This window comes from Lasioglossum baleicum, chromosome 1, assembly GCF_051020765.1.
Source record: "Lasioglossum baleicum chromosome 1, iyLasBale1, whole genome shotgun sequence".
Taxonomy (NCBI): domain Eukaryota; kingdom Metazoa; phylum Arthropoda; class Insecta; order Hymenoptera; family Halictidae; genus Lasioglossum; species Lasioglossum baleicum.
In genome coordinates, this window is record NC_134929.1 from 14125127 (window position 1) to 14148541 (window position 23415).

Consider the following 23415-nt stretch of genomic DNA (forward strand, 5'->3'; position numbering starts at 1 on the left):
TGTTTGTAGTGCCCGGTCCACCGGCTGGCATCAAAGCCTTGGCTTTAACTGCGGAGAGCATATTAGTTTCGTGGTTGCCACCCCTGCAGCCGAATGGGAACGTCTCCAAATACACGGTTTATAGCAGGGAAGCCGGCTCTAGCAACCACAATGCGCACACTATGCACGAACCGCCCTCTTCGCCGACCGATACGCTCACGATGGAGCTTAGGGGCTTGGTAGAGAGGTAGAGCAATCGAATTTTGAGAAATGGATTAATAAAAAATTTAGAAGAATAAAGATAAAGATTTATTTCTTGTAGGCAACTGTACGAGTTCTGGGTGTCTGCGACCACTGGACTGGGAGAGGGAGAGCCAACACCTACTGTGTCTCAGACTACAAACACCAGAGGTTCGATGGAATTAATGTTTATGTACTTCAAAATCTCATATGTAGTTTAATTAACAAATTTTAAGTTTTCTCTTTATGGAAAACATATTGTTTTATTCGTGCAGCTCCAGCTAGAGTGGCATCCTTCTCGCAAATTTTGAGAAGAGCAATCAAATCTTCGATTACACTATCGTGTCTCGTTGTTGGAAATCCTACGCCTCGTCCAATGTGGAAATTTCGCAATGGCCCAGTCTCCACTGGCCGTCATTACGAGTTGACGGCTGACGGCCATCTTAACATTCGTGGTAAGTTTCATGATTTACTTAAAAAAAAAATTATCAATGCTTAAACTCCACCATCTATAAAGAAACTGAAGATTGTAAAAATGAGGATGTAAGAATGAGGATGATCAATCGTTTAGGGTTGGAGCAATCGGTGGCCGGAAACTACACCTGTTCAGCCACTAACCTCTTCGGAGATGATTCAATCACCTACTCAGTGGTCGTAGTTATGCCACCCAGAGCACCTTCATTGGAACTGCAGTATACCACAACGAATAGCATAAGACTTCGATGGAGCCACCCTAACAGTGGCGGTGCCACTATTCAAGGCACGTTAGAGAAATTCCACACTCGACAACAAACTAAAACTTCTAAGAAACTGCAATTAATAGAGTCTTTATGGACTTCATTAGGCTACGTGTTGAGCTACAAAAGGGACCAAGGCGGCTGGGAAGAAATCGCATTATCGCCAGAACAGTCAGAATTTATCCTGACAGGATTAAAATGCGGTTCCTCCTATTTGGCGCACTTGACAGCGCATAATCGAGTGGGTACTGGCAATCCGAGTACTCCCATAAGCGCTACTACCAAGGGAACTGGTAATGCGGATCATGTTATTAATCCTGCTAGTAATAGTTTCTTTATTTTATACCATCTTTATTAAACAATTATACGTTCAGAAATTAAAATTGAAAGCTACTATTTCTACTTCATGATTACGTTGATAACAAGACAATTTTGTTCATTTTATCCACAGCCCCCCTGCTGCCGAAAGACAGAGACATTATCACCGCCAACGGCACCTCCGTCAAGCTAAACTTACTCTCCTGGCCCAATGGCGGCTGTCCCATACAATATTACACCGTAGAGTACAGAAGACGAGTCAGCACCGAGCCATGGATCCTAGTAGCGAGTCGTGCGACAGAGAACCTAATCATAAGAGACCTGAAAACCGCCTCGTGGTACAGCCTGCGTCTGACAGCTCACAACGACGCTGGATCAACGCAGACCCAAATGGAATTTGCGACAACCACTCTCAGTGGCGTTAGTATAGGTCCTCCGAACGATTTTATCATGGAGGATGACGTGAAAAAGGCTGTACCCAATCAGAAAGTCCTCTACGTGGTCGTGCCCCTTGTCTGTGCTATTGTGCTCATCATCTCGGCCGCCATTTTGGGATATGTAATGCTAAAGCGCAGTGGAAGGTACTTACGCTAAACATTTTATTTTATTCAGAATTCACTTGTTTGTTTGCCTGAAGGCAATTTTTCTGTCAAAGAGAAGAGTGTGTTTCTTTTAGTAAAACAATTACACTGTCCAACAGCCAAAAAGTATTTCGATTCCCACTATGCGATTCTTATAGAGTTTTCCGCGCTGATTCCGAATCTGGTTTTAATTTTTTTCCTATACGTCCAGTTTTTGAGAAAATGGAGTTTAAAAAAAGGACATATTTTTCAACTTTAAACAAATATTGCGATGTTATTATAAAAGATATTGAATTGTTCTTTACAGCAAAAGATTCTGTAGACTTTCCCGAATACAGTGATATCCAATATTAATACATTATGATTGTTTAAACATGTTTAAACAATGATTAAAGATGGAGATGCACCACTTTTGCACCAATTTTTGCGGATATTTTCGAATTTATCTCAAAAAATAAGGGTCCAGTGAAAAATTGAACTATACCACGCGAAAGAGCAGACTTTTATCTTGAGAAACCCCCCTGTGAAGTTTGCATGGTCGACGTTTTTTTCGAACCAGAAAGCAAAATATCTTCGCGCGACATGAGTTTCCGCCAGTGGCGCTCGGGACGGGATACGGCGCAGCGACGGGATACGGAGCGGCGAACGACCGTTCTGGTGGTGAGCGCCACTGGTGACAACTCATGTCGGGCGAAGATATTTTGCTTTCTGGTTCGAAGAAAACGTCGACCATGCAAACTTCACAGGGAGGTTTCTCAAGATAAAAGTCTGCTCTTTCGCGTGGTATAGTTCAATTTTTCGCTGGACCCTTATTTTTTTAGATAAATTCGAAAATATCCGCAAAAATTGGTGCAAAAGTGGTGCATCTCCGTCTTTAATCATTGTTTAAACATGTTTAAACAATCATAATGTATTAATATTGGATATCACTGTATTCGGGAAAGTCTACAGAATCTTTTGCTGTAAAGAACAATTCAATATGTTTTATAATAACATCGCAATATTTGTTTAAAGTTGAAAAATATGTCCTTTTTTTAAACTCCATTTTCTCAAAAACTGGACGTATAGGGAAAAAATTAAAACCAGATTCGGAATCAGCGCGGAAAACTCTATAAGAATCGCATAGTGGGAATCGAAATACTTTTAAAAAGTTGAAATTTGTTGGACAGTGTTATCAGTCTGCTACATAAATTTTGTTATTTTCAATGGTTCTTTTGAATTCATCAGGGTTGAACAGGATGAGACATGGATTAAAAAAGGTAACATGAATGTGTTCCCAGGGCAAATTATTTAGGAGAAATCCTTCCCGGACAACAACAGAACCAACAAACGGGATTGGGACTGGTGCAGCCACCTCAGCATCAACAACACCATAATCTATCCAGCTGTATGTCCACTGTGCAATTAAAGTCCACAGCTGAACGCGATAATAGGAGGAATCATCAGGTTTACACTAGCTCGCCGGTGAAGCAGGAGAACCACAAGCCGAATGATCATGGATCGGGTATGTGGACACTTTGAACTCGTTACATCACTACCTAGATCAATTTACGCAAAGAATAATACAGCTTCCATTAAAACGATGATGTGCCTATCCGGACGCATTGAAGAGAGTGTAGAATAGCTTTGAAACATTCTAGCAAATTAGTGACTTTGAAACCCAGTGCACAAAAAGTTCGAGGAACTAGAATTTGCCATTTCCCTTGCAGAAATGTACGAAATCAGCCCGTACGCGACGTTCAGCGTCCCCGGAAGAGAAAATCGTTCCGTAACGACAGCGACGCTCGATTACACGATGCACTTCAAAACGTTCGGTCATTCTGAGAACGAGGACACCAACACGATCGACTACGAACGGTCCACCGTCGATTTCGAGGGGTAACAATGTTTTCTTTCGATTCCTCCGCGTCTCCAAACGCATGAATCTTGTCCAGCGAATGCAGAAACCTGCTGAAATTTTATTCGCGAGATTTTTTCCACGCCGTCCCCTAAAATTGTGTAATTGGGTAAGAAAATAATTCTTACAGAAGATGAAGTTAATCGGATAAGAGGAAGACATGGCACATTGAAATATGAAATTTTATATAAATGGGAATATACATAAAGGAAAGACTTTTGATTATGACTAAACATTCTTCTCGTGCAAAAATATTTATGATAATAGTATCACAATGTAATTTTCTCAATATAACAATTAACTAATGCTCACATTTTTGTAAATATATATGTTACATTTTACGTATTTTATTGAAAGTACTAATTTAAAATGTGGCGAATATTACACCATACAAAAGCAAAGAAAAGAAAATAGAGGTACTGCGTTTAAATACTTTTCTAATATGTATACAAGGCAACGATTCTAAAGACATCTGACAAATTTTTCATTGATGTAGTCTTTTTTGCGTCTGGATAGCGCTTTCTGTAGTCTGATACAGTATGCATTATAAATTGATTTTCTTCTTCATTTCGTGATACTATAAATTTATTCTTGATATAAAAAAATAATAAAATCTTAAATATTTCATTTTTCCATGAAATGGAACAATTTTTGGGGGCGGCGTGCTCAAAATTTCAGAGTTGAAAAATGATGTCCACTCTAATGCAGAGCCCCTCGCTTGACTTCCGCTCCGAACCCCTTTCTCTTCCTCCTTCTGGTGTTCTTTCACGCGCAGGTCCAAAATGTCAAGGTGGCACAAGCAACGATACTTCCCGAGCATCGCGGAAGCCGAGAGCAATCTGCGATCCAGCCGGCAGGGATCCGGAAGCGACACATCCGGAAGTCCTTGCGGAGAGTGCAAGCTGCAAGGTGCGTGCTACAGGGTGCCTGTCAAGCCTTGCAGAGGTAAGTCGAACATATTTTACTATTTACATTCATGTGATACGCAATGTGATTGCAATGTTGTTCATCAATCCCTTGTGCCAATTTAATGAGTTTTTTGGTGATTCTCGAAAAGGTCGGCGTAAAATGTGTAATATGCTATATCCGCAGTCTATCCATAAACGACGAAGCTGAGTATTTATAAAATAGTTGCACATAAAATTTTGGCAAGAGAAATTTTGCTGTGATTATAGTAAATCCTCTATAAACGTAAACTCCTCGGGGAGATCGTTTGCATTTATCGTAGACGGGACATAATTTTTTAGAGCTTCAAAGGCCGAGCCGAAAGTAGAGAAGGTCAGCGCGTGTAAAGAGAGACCGCGCACGGCCGAAGCCAACTGCGACTCTCCGCGTCTCTCTCTTTCCAATACGCTGTCCTTCCTTGCGCCCGAAACGTTCATCGTCAATTAAACCACTGAATACAGTTGAAATTATATCGTGTTTGGTCTTATTTCAATCAGAAAAATGCCACAAATATATTGGTGAAAGTTTCATAAAAAAATAAGTAATAATAAAAAAGATTTTATATTGGTATTACATTGTGAGGACGCACGGGCCTTTGAACTGTGTCGACGACTGCGACTGTCCGCGTCGCATTAGTTCACACCGATATACCCAAGCCGAGATCAGATTACTACAGTGGAGGGGGATATTTTTTGCGCTTATCGTGTACGGCCTTTTTTGCGTTTATAGAGGATTTACTGTAATTGTTCGATTGCATCATTGGCGTCGCAGTTTTAACCATTCTCAATTTTTTACGGCACATACACTACTGCTCACAGAAGTTTGGCCAAGAGAGAAAATTTTTAAATATAATAATTTAAAACGTTGCGCTCGCTTCGAGAAAGTTTATATTATTACATAGTAATCTTAAATAATCTTTGTACATAACTAATGAGGGTTTTTCGAAGAAACATAACAACAATAAACATTTTACGAGAGGAAATTCCTAAATGCATTTATGGACGTCGGCAGTAGGCCAAACTTCAGTGAGCGGTACTTGTACGAAGTGTCCCACGAATTGATTTTAGGAAGGTTGCTTTGCTTTTCAACATTTTTCTAACTTTCTTGTTGTGATTGAACATTTGCAGATGTGTTCTCACGAGTGGAGTCGAGTACAGAATCAAACAACGAAGGTTCACCCTCGCTTGCGAGACGACGAAGCCGACAGCCGAGCCGGTCCACTCGCAGGTAGCCAAGGTTTGTTTGTTTCCACATAGCACTCAGTCCTGATTATGTTCAGTATTTGTATTATCACGGTCTGATCGGTCTCGTGTCGGCGTGCAATAACAAGACAATGGAAAAATGTAGACCCCGGCATAATTCACACCAATGTCTTCGCTGAACCCTCGTATGAAACTTTATCTCCATTTGCACACCTTCTTGTGAACGATGTTGGAAGGACTTTCACGCTAAATATCTTGCAGCTTCAGCTTCCCTTTCTATTGTGCTTATTGTTTTTCTGTTGCTCCCACCTGATCCTGAGCGACTACTTTTTCCGTTATCAACGCCAGTGTACGATGGCTCGGAAAAATGTTCAGGAAAGCACAATCGTTTCTTTCGTGGTAATTTTATGCAGTAACTTGTTAGATTCATATAGGTCGGATTTTGTGGTACTTCAGATATACGCGGAAGTGTTAGGCTCGTTTAGAACAGTTAATCATTTATCGTTATAAGCCAATGATCAGCGTCACGTTACAATGAAAACAACAAAAATGATATTTCAAACATTATCCTACATCACAGTGTTTCCCTTTTCTTGATATCTTAGTTTAGAAATAAATGATTAATGTCAACTGGTTTGTTTAAGTACTGAAAAATCTGGAGTGTATTGATAATGCATTTATCACGAAAACTATAAGTATACAGATACTTGTTTGAGGCAATCGTGCGTCGAACGAGTCAATCGACGAACAATAGCCGATCGTGAGTTCTACCGGGCCAATATATTGTTTTCCCATGGGTTCCACGAAGGAAATTAATTTGAATCGATTCCACCAGCAAAATTCTATCGAGTACAGAGCGAACCCTCGACGAAATCGGTTCAAGTTAATTTGCAAGCTCGATCGGATCCGAGTACACGGGTGACGAATGAAATCTTCTTGTTGGCGTGTTTCTTTTTTTCTCACTGTCTCTCTGTCTCTCTGCCGCAATTAATCCATCTATTTTCCTAAGACGTTTCTCTCTGGTCTATTTGTGCGTAGTTCGGTGGAGGACATGACGTTGTTGCCGCCAAGCGGGTTTAGCGACAGCCGCGAATTGAGCCACGTAGAATGTGACCGTGATCGCGATCGAGATCGTGACCGTGACCGTGACCGTGATCGTGATCGTGATTGGCAAGGTCTGTCAGCCGGGACCCGCCACGGCGGCAGCTTGGGTAGACTGCCGATCGAGGCCGTCGAATCTATGCTCGCTAGGTATCGACACGAACCTCCGTAGATCGTAGTAAGCTGACACGTTGAGATTCATTTCTTTAACACTTAAGGAGTCGCATGCATCCCGGCGTGATCGAAAAACCAGTATTTATTCATTCGAAAGACACGATTCTTCCTCGTCGTTCCTTACTAACCTTTAATCTGGTTTGTTCAGTTTTATCCATCCTATATAGGTTTGCACTTGCAACATGCATTTCAACACACGTTTCGATTCCATGTTCCTTATAAAATCACACGATACCGCTTTATGTAGAAATTTTTTTTCTCTTCATTTTGTCCCCTACCAACCTTAATAAACAATCCAAGTACCTCGTGAGCAAGATTAAGGAGAATCGTTGAATCTGAAACTTTAATTTTCAATAATTCATGCTAGTCTGTCGGAAGACGTTTACTGTTGAACTTAGTACGCATTGAAAACAATCTTGAACGCAGCTGTGCTTTTTGAACCGCCGGATTGTATGTGTCTTTTCAAGTAGCACCAAATTTTCTTAGTTACCTACTGTACCCCATAAAATACTGCTTAGTCCAAAGACAATAGAGTCCTAGTGAATGTATCGCACTTACTAGTAAATTGGTTGGAAATCGAGAACCTGCTGACTAACATGGAACACTAGATTCCAATTACTAGTAAGTGCGTACGATCGTTAAATCGATGTACGAACTGTCGCAGCTACAAACGATCCTCTTATACTTCGTTCCAGGTACCAGCAAAGGAAGGAGCAAGAGAGGCAAGAGTTCACAATTCACGTATGATCGGGACTAAAAGAATTCTGGCGGAAGGATTCGTGGAATGTAAATGGAAAAGACTGTCTATAAGCTCGCAAATTGTCAATGGGAGACTGTGGCTGTCGACACCCATTTTCCGCGAGTGCCACGGTGTAAAAAGGGAATTACAGAGCTGCTTTGGCAACGATCAATCACGCTGGGGACGGATGACGACATCCCTAAAAAGACGGCCGTTTTAATCGTAGAAACGTTCGAGAAAAGAAAATAAGTCTGCACCTAATACTGCCGTTACGTTGGACGCTATTTTGCGTTGCCCAAGACCAAAAAATGTACGACCATTTTGCGTTTGATAACGCACGAAAGTACGAGAAACAAGAAGTCCCGGAAACGATCAGAGCATCCCAAAAGAGAAAACTCGGTTCGCTGGCCTGACGTTAGGAAACAAGTCAATTTAGCGACGCGAATAATGAATTACATTCGAGTATAATCGTTCGTTGTATAGCATAGATCCCGTGTGTACGTCGGTCACGCTGTTACAAACCGCGAGACGATCGGTTTAAAAAATCGTCGATCGAGTTTTCATTGATTTTCCTCAGCAACGATCGAGTTCGTTGGCGAACAACCATTTTCCCTGGAGCTCGGCTACCGTAAAATCGACGAAATGGCCGACGAGGCCTCAGCTCGAGACCGAGGGCCAATTGTATACAATATTCCTAGTTATCGGCATTAACGGGGCGTAATTGTACGTCTCGATCTCTTTCCTTTGATCAAAGTGATTCCATTGATCGCTCGTTTCGTAGATTATTATCAAATATTTATTGAGCGCGTCGATCCGCGCGGATTTGCGGTCTGGGGCGAGGCGTATGATCGGGACAGAGATACTAGCTTCTAAGGTGTATATACATGTAAGCAACATATTTAGAGAATTGATAAATTATCGGTATAAAGCAACACCACGGTCATCAATCGCGCTGTACAACAAACTTTAATTTTACCTCGGACTACCGACTCTAAATTGTGCATTTTAGGCGTCCTTTCCACGATGATCATTTTTTAAACGCATTTACGTACTTATAAGATAATCTTAAACGATATCATGCTCTTCAGGAGAATCTCTAGAACGATTTCACGGAAGAAACAACCGCGTGTCGATTACTGTTGAAGCACAAAACATCATTGAAGATGCCTCCCTCGGCAAGCGGAGGATAAATGAAAATACTGATTTTGTCAGCGCACAAAGAGGAAATGCCTATTCAAAGTTGGTGGTCCACGATGTTGTACAGTGTTAAAGGTACCTAACTTTAAGGGCCGTTTTGTAACATAGCTATTATAAATAATAGAACGTGCGACCTTTTGCGATCTTTGCATTCGAAGTTTTTCTAAATTAGATCGTACTATTTGTTCCGGGCGGAATTGTTTGAAATGCGGAGAAGCAAAAGGTAGAATGTCGCTCGAAAAAGTGGGAGAACCGGCGTCGATCGAAGACGATGGACGATCTGTAGATCAGTCGACGGTTCTCCGTTGCACAGACTGACGTGGGTGAAACTCTGGTCCCCGTGAATCGTTCTCGGGACCGAGGCCGATTGACTACGCTTACGTTCGTTTCTGCCAAACATTTCTTCGTTCGAGGCTATTGCCTATCGATCATTATGATACTCGGAACGAAGCACCGGTTTCGAAATTCCAAGACAAGGGCATACTTCACCATTTTTTCCTCGGGAACAGAGAACGAAAGACTTACCCGAACTATTTCACTGTCGACGTTCACTTTCCGCAAGGTACATCTCCATCTCGAACGTCTCGAACAGACTGGATCATTTTTAGAGTTTAAAGGCCGTGTGTTAACGTTAGGAGAGAACGTGAAGGTGTCATGGGGGAAGATTTTTGTGTCCGACCTGATAAGCTCCGGATCAACGCATCGAATGCGCCACTAGTCCGAGCTACAGGGGAAAGTAGCTGAATATGGATTGCATTTTGTTTTCGGAACGTCAAAATATTCTATGGATATTTGTAGGAATATGAAAGCCTTAATTTTTGTCTCTTTTTAAAATTTAACTTTATGTAGTACTTCTAACGATTCCTAAAAGAATATAAACTAGCCAGATACTAGATATTTATTTGCTAGATTCTTATAAAGAAAGCACTCTTTCACGTTACTTTGCTACTCCACGTCCGGCCACTTTCCTCTACCATCTTAATTTATGATAGTAACCGATAAACTGCCAGATCAACTTCATTTGAACGTTTCGAGATTACGTCTTCGATTTCCGAAGTTCCTCTATTGCTGACATTCGCTAACGCGTGAACGAGCATGTCGAAAGTTCTTCCAGCGATACTCGAATTTGTAAACACTTTAACTTTTTGACTCTGTGTCTTGCTATTGCGGATGCGAATGTATAATATATTGTAACTTGTGAACCACGCGAAACTGTACCGAGAAACCCGAAAATCCTGCAGGGTGTACTTGAAAGAAATTGAGAACGAAACGAAGCAGAGTATGCCCTCTTGCGAATGAACGGTTTATTAATCTGTACAGAATGTGATGGACACGACAGCTTCCAGGACGCGATTGAGTAATAATTTAATTAGCTTAAGAACGAGAGGGGAAACCGTGACTTCTGATCGGTGTTTTGGTCACGGCCGGGATTCGTGACCGTAGTTAGAAAAAGACCAGGAGATTAGGGGAATTTGTTCGTTTTTTCTCGTCTTTCTGTTTTTCGTTCGGATGAGGAACGCCTGCGTGAATGATCATGTGTGATGCATAGGAGCTCGTTGGGCAAGCCCAGCTGCGGACGAGCAAACTATTTGTACATGGAAATCGTGAGACTCTAGACATTTATGTATCATATCCTCGTATAAGTTATAAGTATTCGTGGACGAAATCCGATGAATCTAATCGTCGTCCATTACGGTTCAACGCGGCGGATGCGGAGTATAAACAAAACAATCGAATGTCGTAACGAAGTGTCAAACTTTCAGATGGTATGTTAACTCAGCTTGTTAATAAAGAAGGACAGACATTTATCCCGCCCATAGTTACTCGCTGCATCTCCTTAATAAGCTAGAAGTGCGGCAGAATTTTTGTTTTATGTTAAATCAATTTGTATCGACCGCCATATAGCGCCGCGCGCGCGGTGGCGCTACTTCCGGCGAAGTTCAGAGCTATCTTTAGGCTCCATTCAGCGCCATTTTATGTAGTGGCAAAACGCTCAAACTATCAGCTAACTATTAGTTCGTGAGTCAACGTCGGATGGCGCTACGGCTCGGTTCAGAAAGCTTCCGCACTTCGCCGTAAGCGGCGCCTTATGGCGGTTAGTTTGAATGAAGATCTTGCCACAATTTGCATTGTGCTTTATGGCAAAACCAGCAAGAGTCATTAGATTGTTTGTTATAAATTATTTATTACAGTTAAATATATTACAAAAAGTAGTATTTATTTACTGTTTAAATATTTCGAATCATGATTTACATTTACAGTTCTTTTGAGGCAATGATTACCACACTGCTGGCACCTGATACAATAATTGAAACAATATTATCCTTTGATGACTGCAATTGGTCGTAACTTTATGCACTTCCGAGATATGCCTGCTGCATGACACGTGTTTACAACGTCCGTTACATTTTTATAGGATTCTGGTGCTTCCTCCATTACCAGTTTCGGTGAAGCGACTCTTATAGATATTCCCTGCTGTTCTAATTTCCGTAGGACTTGCATGTAATCTATATTTCTCCGTGATTTCGCTCGAGACAGAGCGCGCCCCTGAAAGCAATTTTCCATCAGTATTTGTTATATCATTCTGTAAATAAAAAGTATCGATACTTACTGCGCCGTGACAAGTCGAGCCGAAGGTCTCCTTCATACCCTGTTCAGTACCGGTTAGAACATAACTGCAAGTTCCCATGGTACCACCAATCAGAACCGGCTGACCCGTAAGTTGATAATCCACTGGAATCAAGGGATGATGGGGTGGGAACGCTCTCGTGGATCCCTGAAAATATCAATTTTTTACGAAGGTCAATCGAACGTGCTTCTGACTATAGTATAATATAGTTGAGTAAATTACTATTTCTTAATTTACCTTCCTGTGAACTAAAAGCGTCTTCTGTTTACCGTCGACCATGTGTTCCTCCACCTTCGCAATATTATGTGATACGTCGTATATAACATGCATATCTAAATCATCGGGAGACATTCTGAACTGTTTTGCAAAGGCTTGACGACTGAGGAATGTCATGGAGCTTCTGTTAACCCAAGCGAAGTTGGCAGCTGCCGCCATGGCTTTTAAGTAATCTTGACCTTCTTGAGATTTAATGTGAGCACAAGCTAACTGCCTATCATTAGTTTCAATATTATCTCTCTTCATAGCTTTCTCCATTTGAACAAGCGCATCTATAAATCAAGAAGAAAGCATTAAAAATTGATACTATTACAAATAATGTTACTTCTTCGATGAATCTATTACCGGTGGCAACTTGATGGCCAAATCCTCTGCTACCAGAGTGAATCATAACACAGACCTGGCCTTTCTCTTCTATCCCCATTTTACATGCTGCCCATTTGTCGTAAATTTCATCTACCACTTGAATCTCAGCATAGTGATTCCCTGCTCCTAAGGTTCCCAGCTGAAAGACATGTTGTTACGATTGTTGTTCACATTAAATAGACCTATTAGCCTTACCTGTGGAAGTCCTCGCTTCTTAGCCCTCATGGATACCTTCGAAGAGTCTGCGTTCAGCATTCTACCATACTCTTCGCAATGTTCCTTATCTTCTGCCCAAATGTAGCCTGTGTACAGTTAAGAAACAAATTGTGTTGCTTCAGAGTAGTCATTCGAGTGCTAAGGGTTATCAAAAGTAGTTAGTTTTAATAAACCAAGCAAATACCTTCTCTGAGAGACCAGTCCATGCCCATTTCCAAAGCTTCCTCCAAGTCCCTGGCATTCATTGGTATGATTCCTTTAGAACCAACACCAACAGGGATGTGATCGAACATGCTTTGTGCCAGTTGTTCCTATTAATTTCATTCCATTATATTTAATCCTACGATATGATTTAGTGAAACAGATAAATGAATATAAAGCGGTACCTTCACAGGCAACACATCCTTCTCGTATAGATTGGTTCTCAACAAACGTACACCGCAATTAATATCAAATCCTACACCACCAGGGGATACTACTGACTTAGGATCATCCATGTCAAATGCTGCCATATTGCCAATGGCAAAACCATAGCCAGAATGAACGTCTGGCAATCCAATAGATCTCCAGACAATTCCAGGAAGCGCAGCTACATTAGCGATTTGTTTCACTCCTGGTAGAAAACCTCCTATTGCACCGGGTCGGCAGGAATTTTTTAATTCATCCAACATTAAACGTTCCAGTGTTGAGTTTACATAGAAAACACCTTCCACCTAAAAGATAAGAAGAGGAACATGTAGAATCTTTTATAGAAATCGTAAATCAAATACATACATTCATATTAGGTTGAAAACCTTTCTTGATCCTCCAACAATTATCATTTATCTTTTCTAAATACTTCAATTCTTCGTTATACTGCCTGACTACCATTTTCGGAGTAAATGTAGATCTTCTTACGTCTGTGGAGCTGTGTGGATAATATTGATGTTTTACAACTAAGTGAAACTCGGATAATACACGTGCTATTCTTTGATTATTATTATAAAATCTGTCAGTGACAGAAATCAGCCGGCGAGTGCGAATGTACCAGCAACCATAGAATGAGAGAACTAACGTTTAGGGTTACGGTATCTCCAATTTTTGCTGAAACGATAGGCCTGCACCAAGTGGACCAAAACCTAATCTATTCCTCGTTAGGATGGTCTGTGGGTAAAAACCGTATATTTCGTCGGTGACCGTAGTAAAAATGAAGTATACGGAATATTCAGTTCTTACTATATCTCGTCTGTGCTAATACGCCTAAATCCGCAAATTATCGGTAACATCGAGCGCGACACCGAAATGGTACGGGCATCGATGAGATAATGTTAAAGACTGCCAACTGCCAACCTTATGCAGTGCTGTGATATTGTGCAATGTTTCACTTGCATGCGCGGCCAAAACAGTAACGTATCTATATTACGATGATGAGGTAGCAGAGCCCTGAGGCATTCATATCGGCATGATTATACCGAAACAATCTGTTCCGGACAAAAAGACTCCAAGACGTTGACTTATACTACTGAATTTTGTGTCACCTCCTTCGCTATCATGTTCTCCTAATACAAAACTCAATTTCCGAGATTTTCGAAAATTTTCCAATACTTTTGGATTTCTACTAGGAGAACATGCTGGTAAAGGAGGTATCTCGAAAATTCAGTAGTATAACTCAACATTAAGGCAGACGTTCGAAAATTTCCGAAATTCAGTAGTGCAACTCAATATCAAGCCATGCGGTTGAAAATTTTTCGAAAACCTCGAAAATTGAGTTTTGTATTAGGAGAATATGACATCTAAGGAGGTGGCACGAATTTCAGTAGTGCAACTCAACGACAAGCCAGACGCTCGAAAATTTTCTAAAACGAAGATTCTCCTAATACAAAACTTAATGTTTGACTAATGTGAAATAATTTTTCTCTATTCAAAATTTTCGAAGATGTTGAACTTAGGTTGTTGAATTTTAAGATAATTTTACCCGAAGTTATGTAAAAATTCAGAGATCGACAATTTAATATGTTATTAAACGTATCTTGTAATGGTGTATATAGAAACAAATTTCAGTTGCAATGTGAATACAAATTAAAATCATCTGTTGGCGTATAAGTATAGGAGACAAAGTATTTGATAAGTTATTTTTCTTTTATTATCTTGTAATATAAGATACATTGTTCGACAAACGATTATACAGACGTATAGTACTCAGCAATTCGTTCTTTTTTTTTTCTTTTGGTGTATTTACAGTGACGTCGAATGCTCTCCCATATCATTCACTTTCTTAACTATTTACAAATTATTAATTGATGTTTATATTTCTTACACGATACCAACTGGAATCACTGCTTCATAGTTTCCAAATAGTACTCTCCCTCTCTGTTTCATTTGCTTTCACACATACTTTTGTCAATTTACATATACCGCCGTTACAAAAATTTGGCGCTGATATAAGCGATTTAATGAAAAAGTGTGAGAGACGTTCGAACGTGATTTATACAGAACGATTTTTGCGAAAAATCGAAAGATTCGGCACGTACAAACACAACGCATGGAAGGAGAAATTTTCAAAAGTGAACGAAACTGCACAACTTGGTGTACGATAAATCTTATAAGTATGCATGGCACTCGGCCTCCATAACCCAAGAAACTCACTTATATTAAGTAACTAAATATTTGTTATCGTCTTCTGATGCTTTCGGTATGACGTTTGCCATTCTCTGAAACCACGGCCGGAACACGTGATGTGGCAACACCGCATATAGAAAGAACGTGAGTCCGATCAGCTGGTCCGATCATGGTACTGCATATGCGCAGTAGTGTATAGAAACGGCAGTGATACAATGCAAACGACTTCAAATCACTTCGATTCGGACTGAGACAGCGTTGCCAACTATGTTCCAGTCTGTACCAAGTAGAGACGGTCGTGCTTAAACTCGCTCGATTTGTACAAATATCTGAGATGATTTATTAATGAGAGTAGGGGTACGGGGAACTTTGAACATTATTATTGTTCTCGTCCTCAGCCTAATGTTCTTAGGATCGGCGTATTTTTCCATTCAAACGTTTCGTACTTCAAGACAATGTAATAAAATTCAAACGCGCGACTTGCAGTGCTTTTGTAATAAAAAATGACAATTTATAAAATATATTTATACGCGTACAGTTTAATATTATGTCGGTGAGTATTTAGCTTCGTTTTAATAGACTGTTATGAACATTTTGTTGTAATCGAATGCGTGAAAAAAGTGTAAAAGTTATGTTTCCATAAGTTTGTAAAATTAGGAGCATCCACTTGTTATTTTCCTTCGAAATTTCCACATTTTCATGTAATAATATCATTGTGTAATCCAGGCCTGTCCAACTTCTTCTTTGTCGCGAGCCACACGGTCCCCACCATCAATCAGTCCGTCCTCCCACTACTTAAGTGTGAAATAGTGGGGGAACGTCACCTTCCACCTCAGCGGAATGAAGAATTGGCGGGACGCGAATTGAACAGGCCTGATGTAATCGATGCCTAATCATTTATGTTTCTAATATTAATTTATATAATTTCGAACAAAATGGATGATACTCACTGTTATCACTGTGTAAAATATTGACATCGGTTTCCATGAATTATACACGCGCGTACATTAAGTCTATTCTCACGAATAAACAACACAGTATTAAAGACTGATGGATTGTTCGTGAGATAAACTTTAACAATAACGTAAATAAATGTTGATGCCATTGGTAATTCCATTTAATTCGAGACATCGACCCTCCTGTACAAAGATTTACATTCAATGGAACGTGTAATATAGTGAATTCTATGAAGTGCACAGAAGTGTTCTTTCGGAATGTCGATAGACCATGATCAGTCTATAAGAAACTTTGATAGCACGTGTTCATGTGAGTTTGTTTAGACAAAAATGTTTCGAGAGTGAAAATAGAAATTTAGCCCTAATGTGTCGACAGCGTTTCTCTAACATTAAATATTACGTAGTCTATCGTTAATATTATACAACGTTCAATCTTATATACAAGGTATTATAGAAAAGTTCAGCAACGGTTTCATCTCGTATGAATATCAATGTCCGTTCACGACCCGTTAATTATGATTTCTATCTGGCGATCATTTGCCAATTAATAATACGTGCTTATCATCTCGAGTGCTTACAATTAATTACATTCAGCAGAATGTCGAGTCATGTTTGAGTATAGTATGTGCGCCGCGATTTCTTATAGGATTCGCCGCAACGGAAGGACGGTAAAAGCAAATCCCGCCAACTCCATAATTGTGCAAATTGAATCGACAGAAAATTATTTCCATCATTTCTCTCTCCTTCAAACCTCATTCTTTCCGTCTAGTACCTCATTCACACCTTCGCTTGAGCAATGGACACACGTTTTCTTTAATTTGAGATTATAAAAGAATGTTGAACATCAGTGGCCGTTTTTCTTGACGAAACAAAACTGAATGGATTTAGGACAAAGCCGGGGAACTAATTTCGAAAGGGAATTTTCTCGAATCGAGTGGAAAAAATATTTGTGCGAATATTTTTTACATATTATTCTTATATTATTTAGTTTTTTTTCATTCAAATTCAGAGATAAAATTAAGATATTTATTCATAGGATTATCCATAAAGTGACAAGTTATCTTTCTTTCTTTCATAATTTCAATAAGTTGCACAAATGATAACATTCTTAAATTCCTTCAATGTTTTTATCGTTTCGAATTGCTGCATCTCGTTCCTGTCATAAATGCATAACATCCGCAGCGTAATGATCAGGTGTAAAACAGTAAGTTGATGCAATCTAAAACGAGTTGATTTAGTTTAATTTTCTGGCATTCGTGTGTTATACGTAAACATGAAAAATGACTGTAACTTCGGTGAAAATTGACATTACTTTAGATTCAATTCACAGAAATGCAAGAGATTTAACGAAAATTGTATTAAAACGATTCCCTTTGGAAACTGCAAACAGCGCAGTAGATTTATTAACTCGGTAAGCTGGTCAGACAAGGTTCGGATTTTCCTGTTTGTTTCGAAAGCGAAGATATATAAATTAGAATCCCGTTGGACACAATCCTTGCAAAATTGTTGCGTTAAACTTTTGTGGCGGCCGACGAGTGCTTTGAACTTGGTTATATTTCCCTCGGGTATAGGGGAAGAAACCAGTCCGTAGGAAGAGGGGTCAAGAGATGTGTGGGAAGAAAATCTTATGAAATAAGAAATCTCAAAGTGACAGAGTATGCAATGGGAATACACGCTGGACCGGAACATCATAATAGTATACGATCATGAAAAAGATGATTCTCTTGGGAAAATAGATTCCATGTTTCTATGACCACATTCTACTTGAGAATCAGCTAGAACATTATATAAAACGTGTAGACACGTTTGCAAACTATTTTACGGTGTAATGAAATTTGATACGGGTAGCAACAAATTGTTTAGAACGTATCAATATTTCACAAACTATTTTTTATCACTGAAGTACTGATCGTCCATCAGTCTGTCGAAATCACAATCTCCTGATGGACGATCAGTATTTATATGTGATATTTCGTAATGTCAGATGATATTCATTTGAACACTGCTATTCACAATATCCTCCGTGATTTTGTTGATAAACGAATTAAATAAAGAGAGTACAAGGTACAACTTGAAAAAGTAGTGATTGAATTTTATTACTTTAAATTTATTAGGTATGAGATTAGTTCGAGTCCCTCACTACCACCCCCTCCGCCAGCTATCATCTGCTGGGTGCGTAAAAGGATTTCCCCACCGCCCCTAAAAAAAATGGTATGAGATTAGTTAGGAATACGTCAATATTTTATTAATGAACTTGCGTTCTTGTTTCAATTGCATTGTGCAAATCGGTATGTCGAAAGCGTAACGAGTTTACAGCTTGGAGAACTGTAGACAGAATTTTATCGTTACCTCCTCCAATGTTCGTGTCATGGGACTCGACATAGTTATAAATTTTGCCGACACTGATAGAGATATTTCATACATTAATAACGAAATGTGCACATTTGAAGTCAAACGAGTTGCTATCGTCACTGTACGTATATCAAGCTGAAGTAATTAGCAAAAGTCCATTAAAATAGATTGATTATCCACTTGGGAATTGTTAAAGTTTAATACCGAGCGAAGAGAGGGGGTATTATTGAAACTACGGGTGAACTTCCGAAATTGTGTAGGTCTGGTGTGGATTGTCAGTTCAGATTTACGAACCCGTGTCAGACAACGTTTAGCGAATATTTACGCTGATTTTGACGAAATTAAATAGTGGAAAAAGATATTTGTTAAATCAACGAAATTGGTTTGGAGGAGAACCAACTAAGAAAAGAGAACATAAATCGTGTATTTAAAGGAACACAGTCATTATAATTATACGAGTGTATATTAATGGTAAGGGTGTTCCAAGAATGTGCTCCCCTGAAAGGTGCGATACCCGAGGTCATTTAAAGTCATTTGAAGTCATTTTTTTAGGCAGAAGCAGCGCTCTGGTTGGTCCACGTTTTTCGTTAATAGCACCTTAACAAAGCCTCCGAGAACATTTTCGCAAAGGAAAAAGTTGCTTGAAATGACATCAGGAATCATCCCTTTTAAAGAAGCACAACATTTTTGGGACTATTCTGCCTCTAAACATAACATATAGTTTGATAAAGTAATGTGTTCTTCATATTTATAACAATTTGAAAAAAGGGAGATTACTTGTTCGAATAGTAGAACTTTACAACTTTTTTTACAAGTTCCGTTGTCAGACCTTATAACGTCTTCAAGCAGCAGAGAAACGTACGCCATCAACCCTATCGTTAAAACTGAAATAACGTAACGAAGCTTGTAAAACATATTCCTTACGTTCTGATACCAAAATTTTATGCGACGTATAAACGACTACGTCGGTACTATAAACTTCTCTTTACTATTTACTTCGATAGCTATGCTCGCTTTACTTCCTTTCTACCGAACCGTCTGCAGTTTCAAGGATTTTATCGGATACTCTGAATTGTTTCGAGGAAAGAATTTTGTTTCACCGAACAAATTCGACGGAGTTGTCTCTGTAAAAACAGTAATTTGAATTGCTTCAGCTTACAATTAGTTTAACCTTCACGTGGAAAGCAAATGTGGACAACATACGGGCTATAAGAAGGAATCGTGCTTACCTTTAACTGTATACATATACAGTGGGTCCAAAAAGTATCTGAACACTTTGCCATTCTCGAGAAATTTTTTTAAAAATTAGTACGGTAATATATGGTCTTATTTTAAAGATAGAAGCCACTGTATAATTAAAGATTAAAGCTCCATTTTTACAATGAACGCTTAAAATATGATGTGCCATTTTTTCTAGTCGATTTACAGAACTTTGTACGTCTTACGCTATCAAACTTGTTTTCCATTTTTGTTTTATAAAAGAGCCAACAGGAAAGAATCGTAAATTAAATTTTAAGCAGTCGTCGTAAGGAGGAAAACTCAATCTTCAAATCAGCGATAGATCCATTCAGATAAATGTTTATGCTTTTACAGAGGATTTAGTTGATAACATTTTCGATCAAAAACGTGTATACAGTTTTTCACCTCTTATATCATGAAAATATTTTAAACAAAACTGAACGATGGTCTGCATAAGTAGAGGCTTGAAGCTTTAAAACGAGTCCAAGTGGATTACTGTACTATTTTTTCGAGAATTAGATATTTAATGTTCAAATACTGTTTGACTCCATTGTATTTACATAAATGAATAAAGAATCAGTAAATAAATAAACTGATATGTTGTACTACAACTGTTTCAAATTTTTAAACTTAACGAAGTCATCGATATGTCCACTGATTCATTGTGTGTTCACTGTTACGAGAATGTAAGGGAAATTACTACCCCTGATAGTGTGGTTGCAATCAAAAATTGGTTAGGCAGATATTGAAGCAATTATTTCAATGCATATTTCAAATGAGACATTAAACTTTTATAGTTTAAAGAGATAGAATAGAACAGTCGGCCATATGCAAAGAAAATAATCAGTTTCTCGAGAATGTGAATATTACAAGAAACGATGTATAAGCAATGTAAAGAATATAGATCACTATTAACCTTTATTACTTCGAGTATTTTTTCGTGCCATCAGCAAAGAATTGTAAATGTTTGTGAACAAATCGCACCCCGGCAAGAACAGTGACACAATTTAAAATATAACGATTTTGAAGTTGGCACAGTGATCGATGCGTTTAGTTGGCCTCTACATGCTAGGAAAACGTCACGTCTCTAAATACTAATTCAACCGCTATGTCAGTTTTCATTTTGAGCTAGTTCATATTTGTAGTGGCAAGAACCATTTTATACAGCCTTGTCTACATAATTGACTTCCAAAAATATTTTTCTGAAAGATTAAAGATGTCTGTACTATTTCGAGACATTTTGTAATTTTCCTAAAATGTTTATTGGTTGTGCGATCTTATTTTTTCCCGGAGACGACCATTTTATTCTATTTCCATTAACATTGATTAAAATGATTTTGTACGTGAATAATGTTCAGAAGTGATTTATTCGATGGAATACTTTTTCGACAGGGGTAGTATAATTGTGACTCGCTATAAATTGTCCAAGCGTCGGCACATAGAAACGCGTTATGGCCTTTCACAATGAATCGAACGAGTGTGAGGAAGTTTGCTCGGTCAGCTGGGCTGAATCGATAGCTGGATGGGCTGGTGCAAGTACCAAAGTAAAGTTTGTCTTGGTTACCGGCCACGATCCTCCATCGAATCACCAACGGAGTGATAACGATAACTCTAGCAACTGCTCAAGCTAATATCGATTGTTATTAGACACCGTACGAAACTCGCTTGCCAATTTTGCTGCACAGCCGGAACCAATGGCCCGATGCCGGCGATCCAAAGATTGGGACTGCGTCGATTGTTTATCGGTCTCATATTTCCTCTTCTTCTTTTTCTTTTCAATGCGAAAAGATCTCGGCATTTTATTCGCTTATATCTTATGATATGTTACAAGAAACAGAAAAAGGTCACTTCTAAGTCACCACTACACACGGTTCTTGCGTCGGACGTACCGAGCAGATGCCACACTATTTCAGGATTGCAGAATAATTATCCTTTATTGTAGGCTCGTTAGAATTAACTTTTGCAGATATTTATCGTATAACATAGCTGGTATTTTAAGTTGACGTAGTTTAAGTCAGGCTTGGGACTCCTCTCCCTTCTCCTCCCTGGGTCCTCCCCATCAAACTCCTGTGCAGTGTACGAGAAGGTGGGGCAGATTAGGGTATTCAGGATGCCGTATCCTCGCAGTTACGCGAGGCAAAGCACGGTAGGAGTAATATGAAATACTAGTAGTTGATAGTGGGGGAACCGGTACACTGGTAAGGGAAGTCGTGAAGCGACAGCGCGGGGAAGAAGTTGCTTGGGCCCGGTTTAAGTGACGTCAAGAAACGTAACAAACATTTCTGTGACTTTAATATGCCGCAGAAAGAAGATATTGATAACGATTGTTGTAGAAGAATGTTTTCGATTACACATTTTCCCAGTGCCTGATGGATTTAGCAATTTATTACAGTCCGAATTTTGGATGACCAAAAAGTTCACTTATCAGTAGGAGAATGCAATAATTTTGAGCAGATGTCACCTCGATAATTTTGGTTGATTTCATAAAATTTATTATTGTTTCTATTGTGTGCACTGTGTCTTTTCATTGGATTTTCTCGTAGCTGAAATACCAGCAATTAATCAAATATTCTTCGATTTGTAGAAGTAATATTTTAAAAGTTACTGACAAGGAGAAGGGAGGCAAACAATTGCATTGTTATGATTGAACAGAAAGTATTACGCGAATTTATGCGATCTGCATTGTACTCGACGAGGACGATAGTATTTTACGGCTAGCTGTGTAACGTACTATACATTATGCACTCCATAATCTCATAGTCTATGACAAATATTAATACATATTAAACAATATGGGTAGTTTCATATATGCAACACTCTTAAAGATTAGTGCTTATCTTGTAACAGTATTTTAGTTATTGTTCTTGAGCACAGTAGTGGAATGTGATTTCATTTGTCGCGGGTAATTTTTGCGTCTAGTCGTCAGCTCGGTGGAATATTTATATTAGGAGTAATCGATTACATTTTCATAATTGTTAATTGATTATCGGTTATTGCGCGCAACCTGCAAACTTATAGTATTACAAACAATTTGTTAAAAGTTTTATAGAATATAAAAACGTTCGAGTAAAAATGGATAATAAAGGTAGATATGTACAAAAGTTAAAGTTTCCTTGAAAAATTGAACTTTTACAGATTACGGGTGTATAAAAGCTTACCCTTCCTCGAAGAAAATTCATTTGTTACGGTATTAGACTTATCGATACTTATACGTTAAAATTCATACAGGTAACGCTTTTTGTTTACGGCAGTGTGGTGGAGAATATTTCAATAAAATCGTTTATATGTGAACAATCGTATAATGCGTAGAGTATGAGAAACAATGATACACATGTGTATACGCATAACGTATTTTATTACATAGAAACGTTCCATCTCACAGACTAGACGCAAAAATTAATATAGTTATATTACAAGTATGTAAGAATGTTTGTATTTCGTGAGTGCTTAAATATGGAATTACAAGGTTTATCTATGTAAGGATGTAAAAACATTGAGTCTGTTTCAGTGTAAGTTTGTCATTTCCGAAGGCCGAATAGAAATAACTATGCAGCTGTTGAACTTACATTTTTCATATAAAATCTTATAATAACAGAAAAATCATAGAAACGTTCATATCAGCAGCTAGCAAATATTTAATTTCATTTTACGTGTCCTCATTGACCCTCAAAAC

The 23415-nt window shown here is 38.8% G+C and overlaps 2 protein-coding genes across 9 annotated transcripts in view; one reads left to right on the forward strand and one right to left on the reverse strand.

Moving 5' to 3' along the window:
* The window catches only part of Dscam3 (Down syndrome cell adhesion molecule 3), a 246514-nt gene extending 235596 nt beyond the window's left edge, over positions 1 to 10918 (forward strand). For 2 of the 8 annotated variants that reach the window (XM_076423788.1, XM_076423838.1), the window contains 12 exons: positions 10 to 226; positions 302 to 390; positions 495 to 674; positions 791 to 979; positions 1064 to 1249; positions 1408 to 1855; positions 3136 to 3359; positions 3565 to 3733; positions 4528 to 4697; positions 5825 to 5924; positions 6938 to 7150; positions 7870 to 10918. In XM_076423788.1, the coding sequence (XP_076279903.1) occupies positions 10 to 226; positions 302 to 390; positions 495 to 674; positions 791 to 979; positions 1064 to 1249; positions 1408 to 1855; positions 3136 to 3359; positions 3565 to 3733; positions 4528 to 4697; positions 5825 to 5924; positions 6938 to 7150; positions 7870 to 7921 (2237 nt within the window). In that variant the 3' untranslated portion in view covers positions 7922 to 10918. Of the gene's footprint in view, positions 1 to 9; positions 227 to 301; positions 391 to 494; positions 675 to 790; positions 980 to 1063; positions 1250 to 1407; positions 1856 to 3114; positions 3360 to 3564; positions 3734 to 4527; positions 4698 to 5824; positions 5934 to 6937; positions 7179 to 7869 lie in introns of those variants that run through there. The other 6 variants (XM_076423805.1, XM_076423797.1, XM_076423819.1 and 3 more) reach the window with 6 other exon arrangements.
* Positions 10919 to 11275: 357 nt separating this feature from the next.
* Positions 11276 to 13632, reverse strand: Rtcb (RtcB RNA ligase). Its single transcript, XM_076423944.1, has 8 exons — positions 13372 to 13632; positions 12984 to 13310; positions 12782 to 12908; positions 12577 to 12683; positions 12361 to 12520; positions 11977 to 12287; positions 11722 to 11886; positions 11276 to 11657 (listed from the first exon to the last, which is right to left on the reverse strand). Exons 1-8 carry the CDS (start codon positions 13465 to 13467, stop codon positions 11430 to 11432), a joined length of 1521 nt encoding a protein of 506 aa, XP_076280059.1. The 5' UTR covers positions 13468 to 13632; the 3' UTR covers positions 11276 to 11429.
* Positions 13633 to 23415: the final 9783 nt, after the last annotated feature.

Excerpts from the sequence above, each read along its gene's own strand:
- Rtcb (XM_076423944.1), bottom strand. The coding sequence starts at position 13,467 with ATGGTAGTCAGGCAGTATAACGAAGAATTGAAGTATTTAGAAAAGATA. Across the intron at positions 13,311-13,371 it reads GTTTTCAACCTAATATGAAT|GTGGAAGGTGTTTTCTATGT; the intron begins GTATGTATTTGA and ends CTTATCTTTTAG. Across the intron at positions 11,658-11,721 it reads GCTCGACTTGTCACGGCGCA|GGGCGCGCTCTGTCTCGAGC; the intron begins GTAAGTATCGAT and ends AATTGCTTTCAG.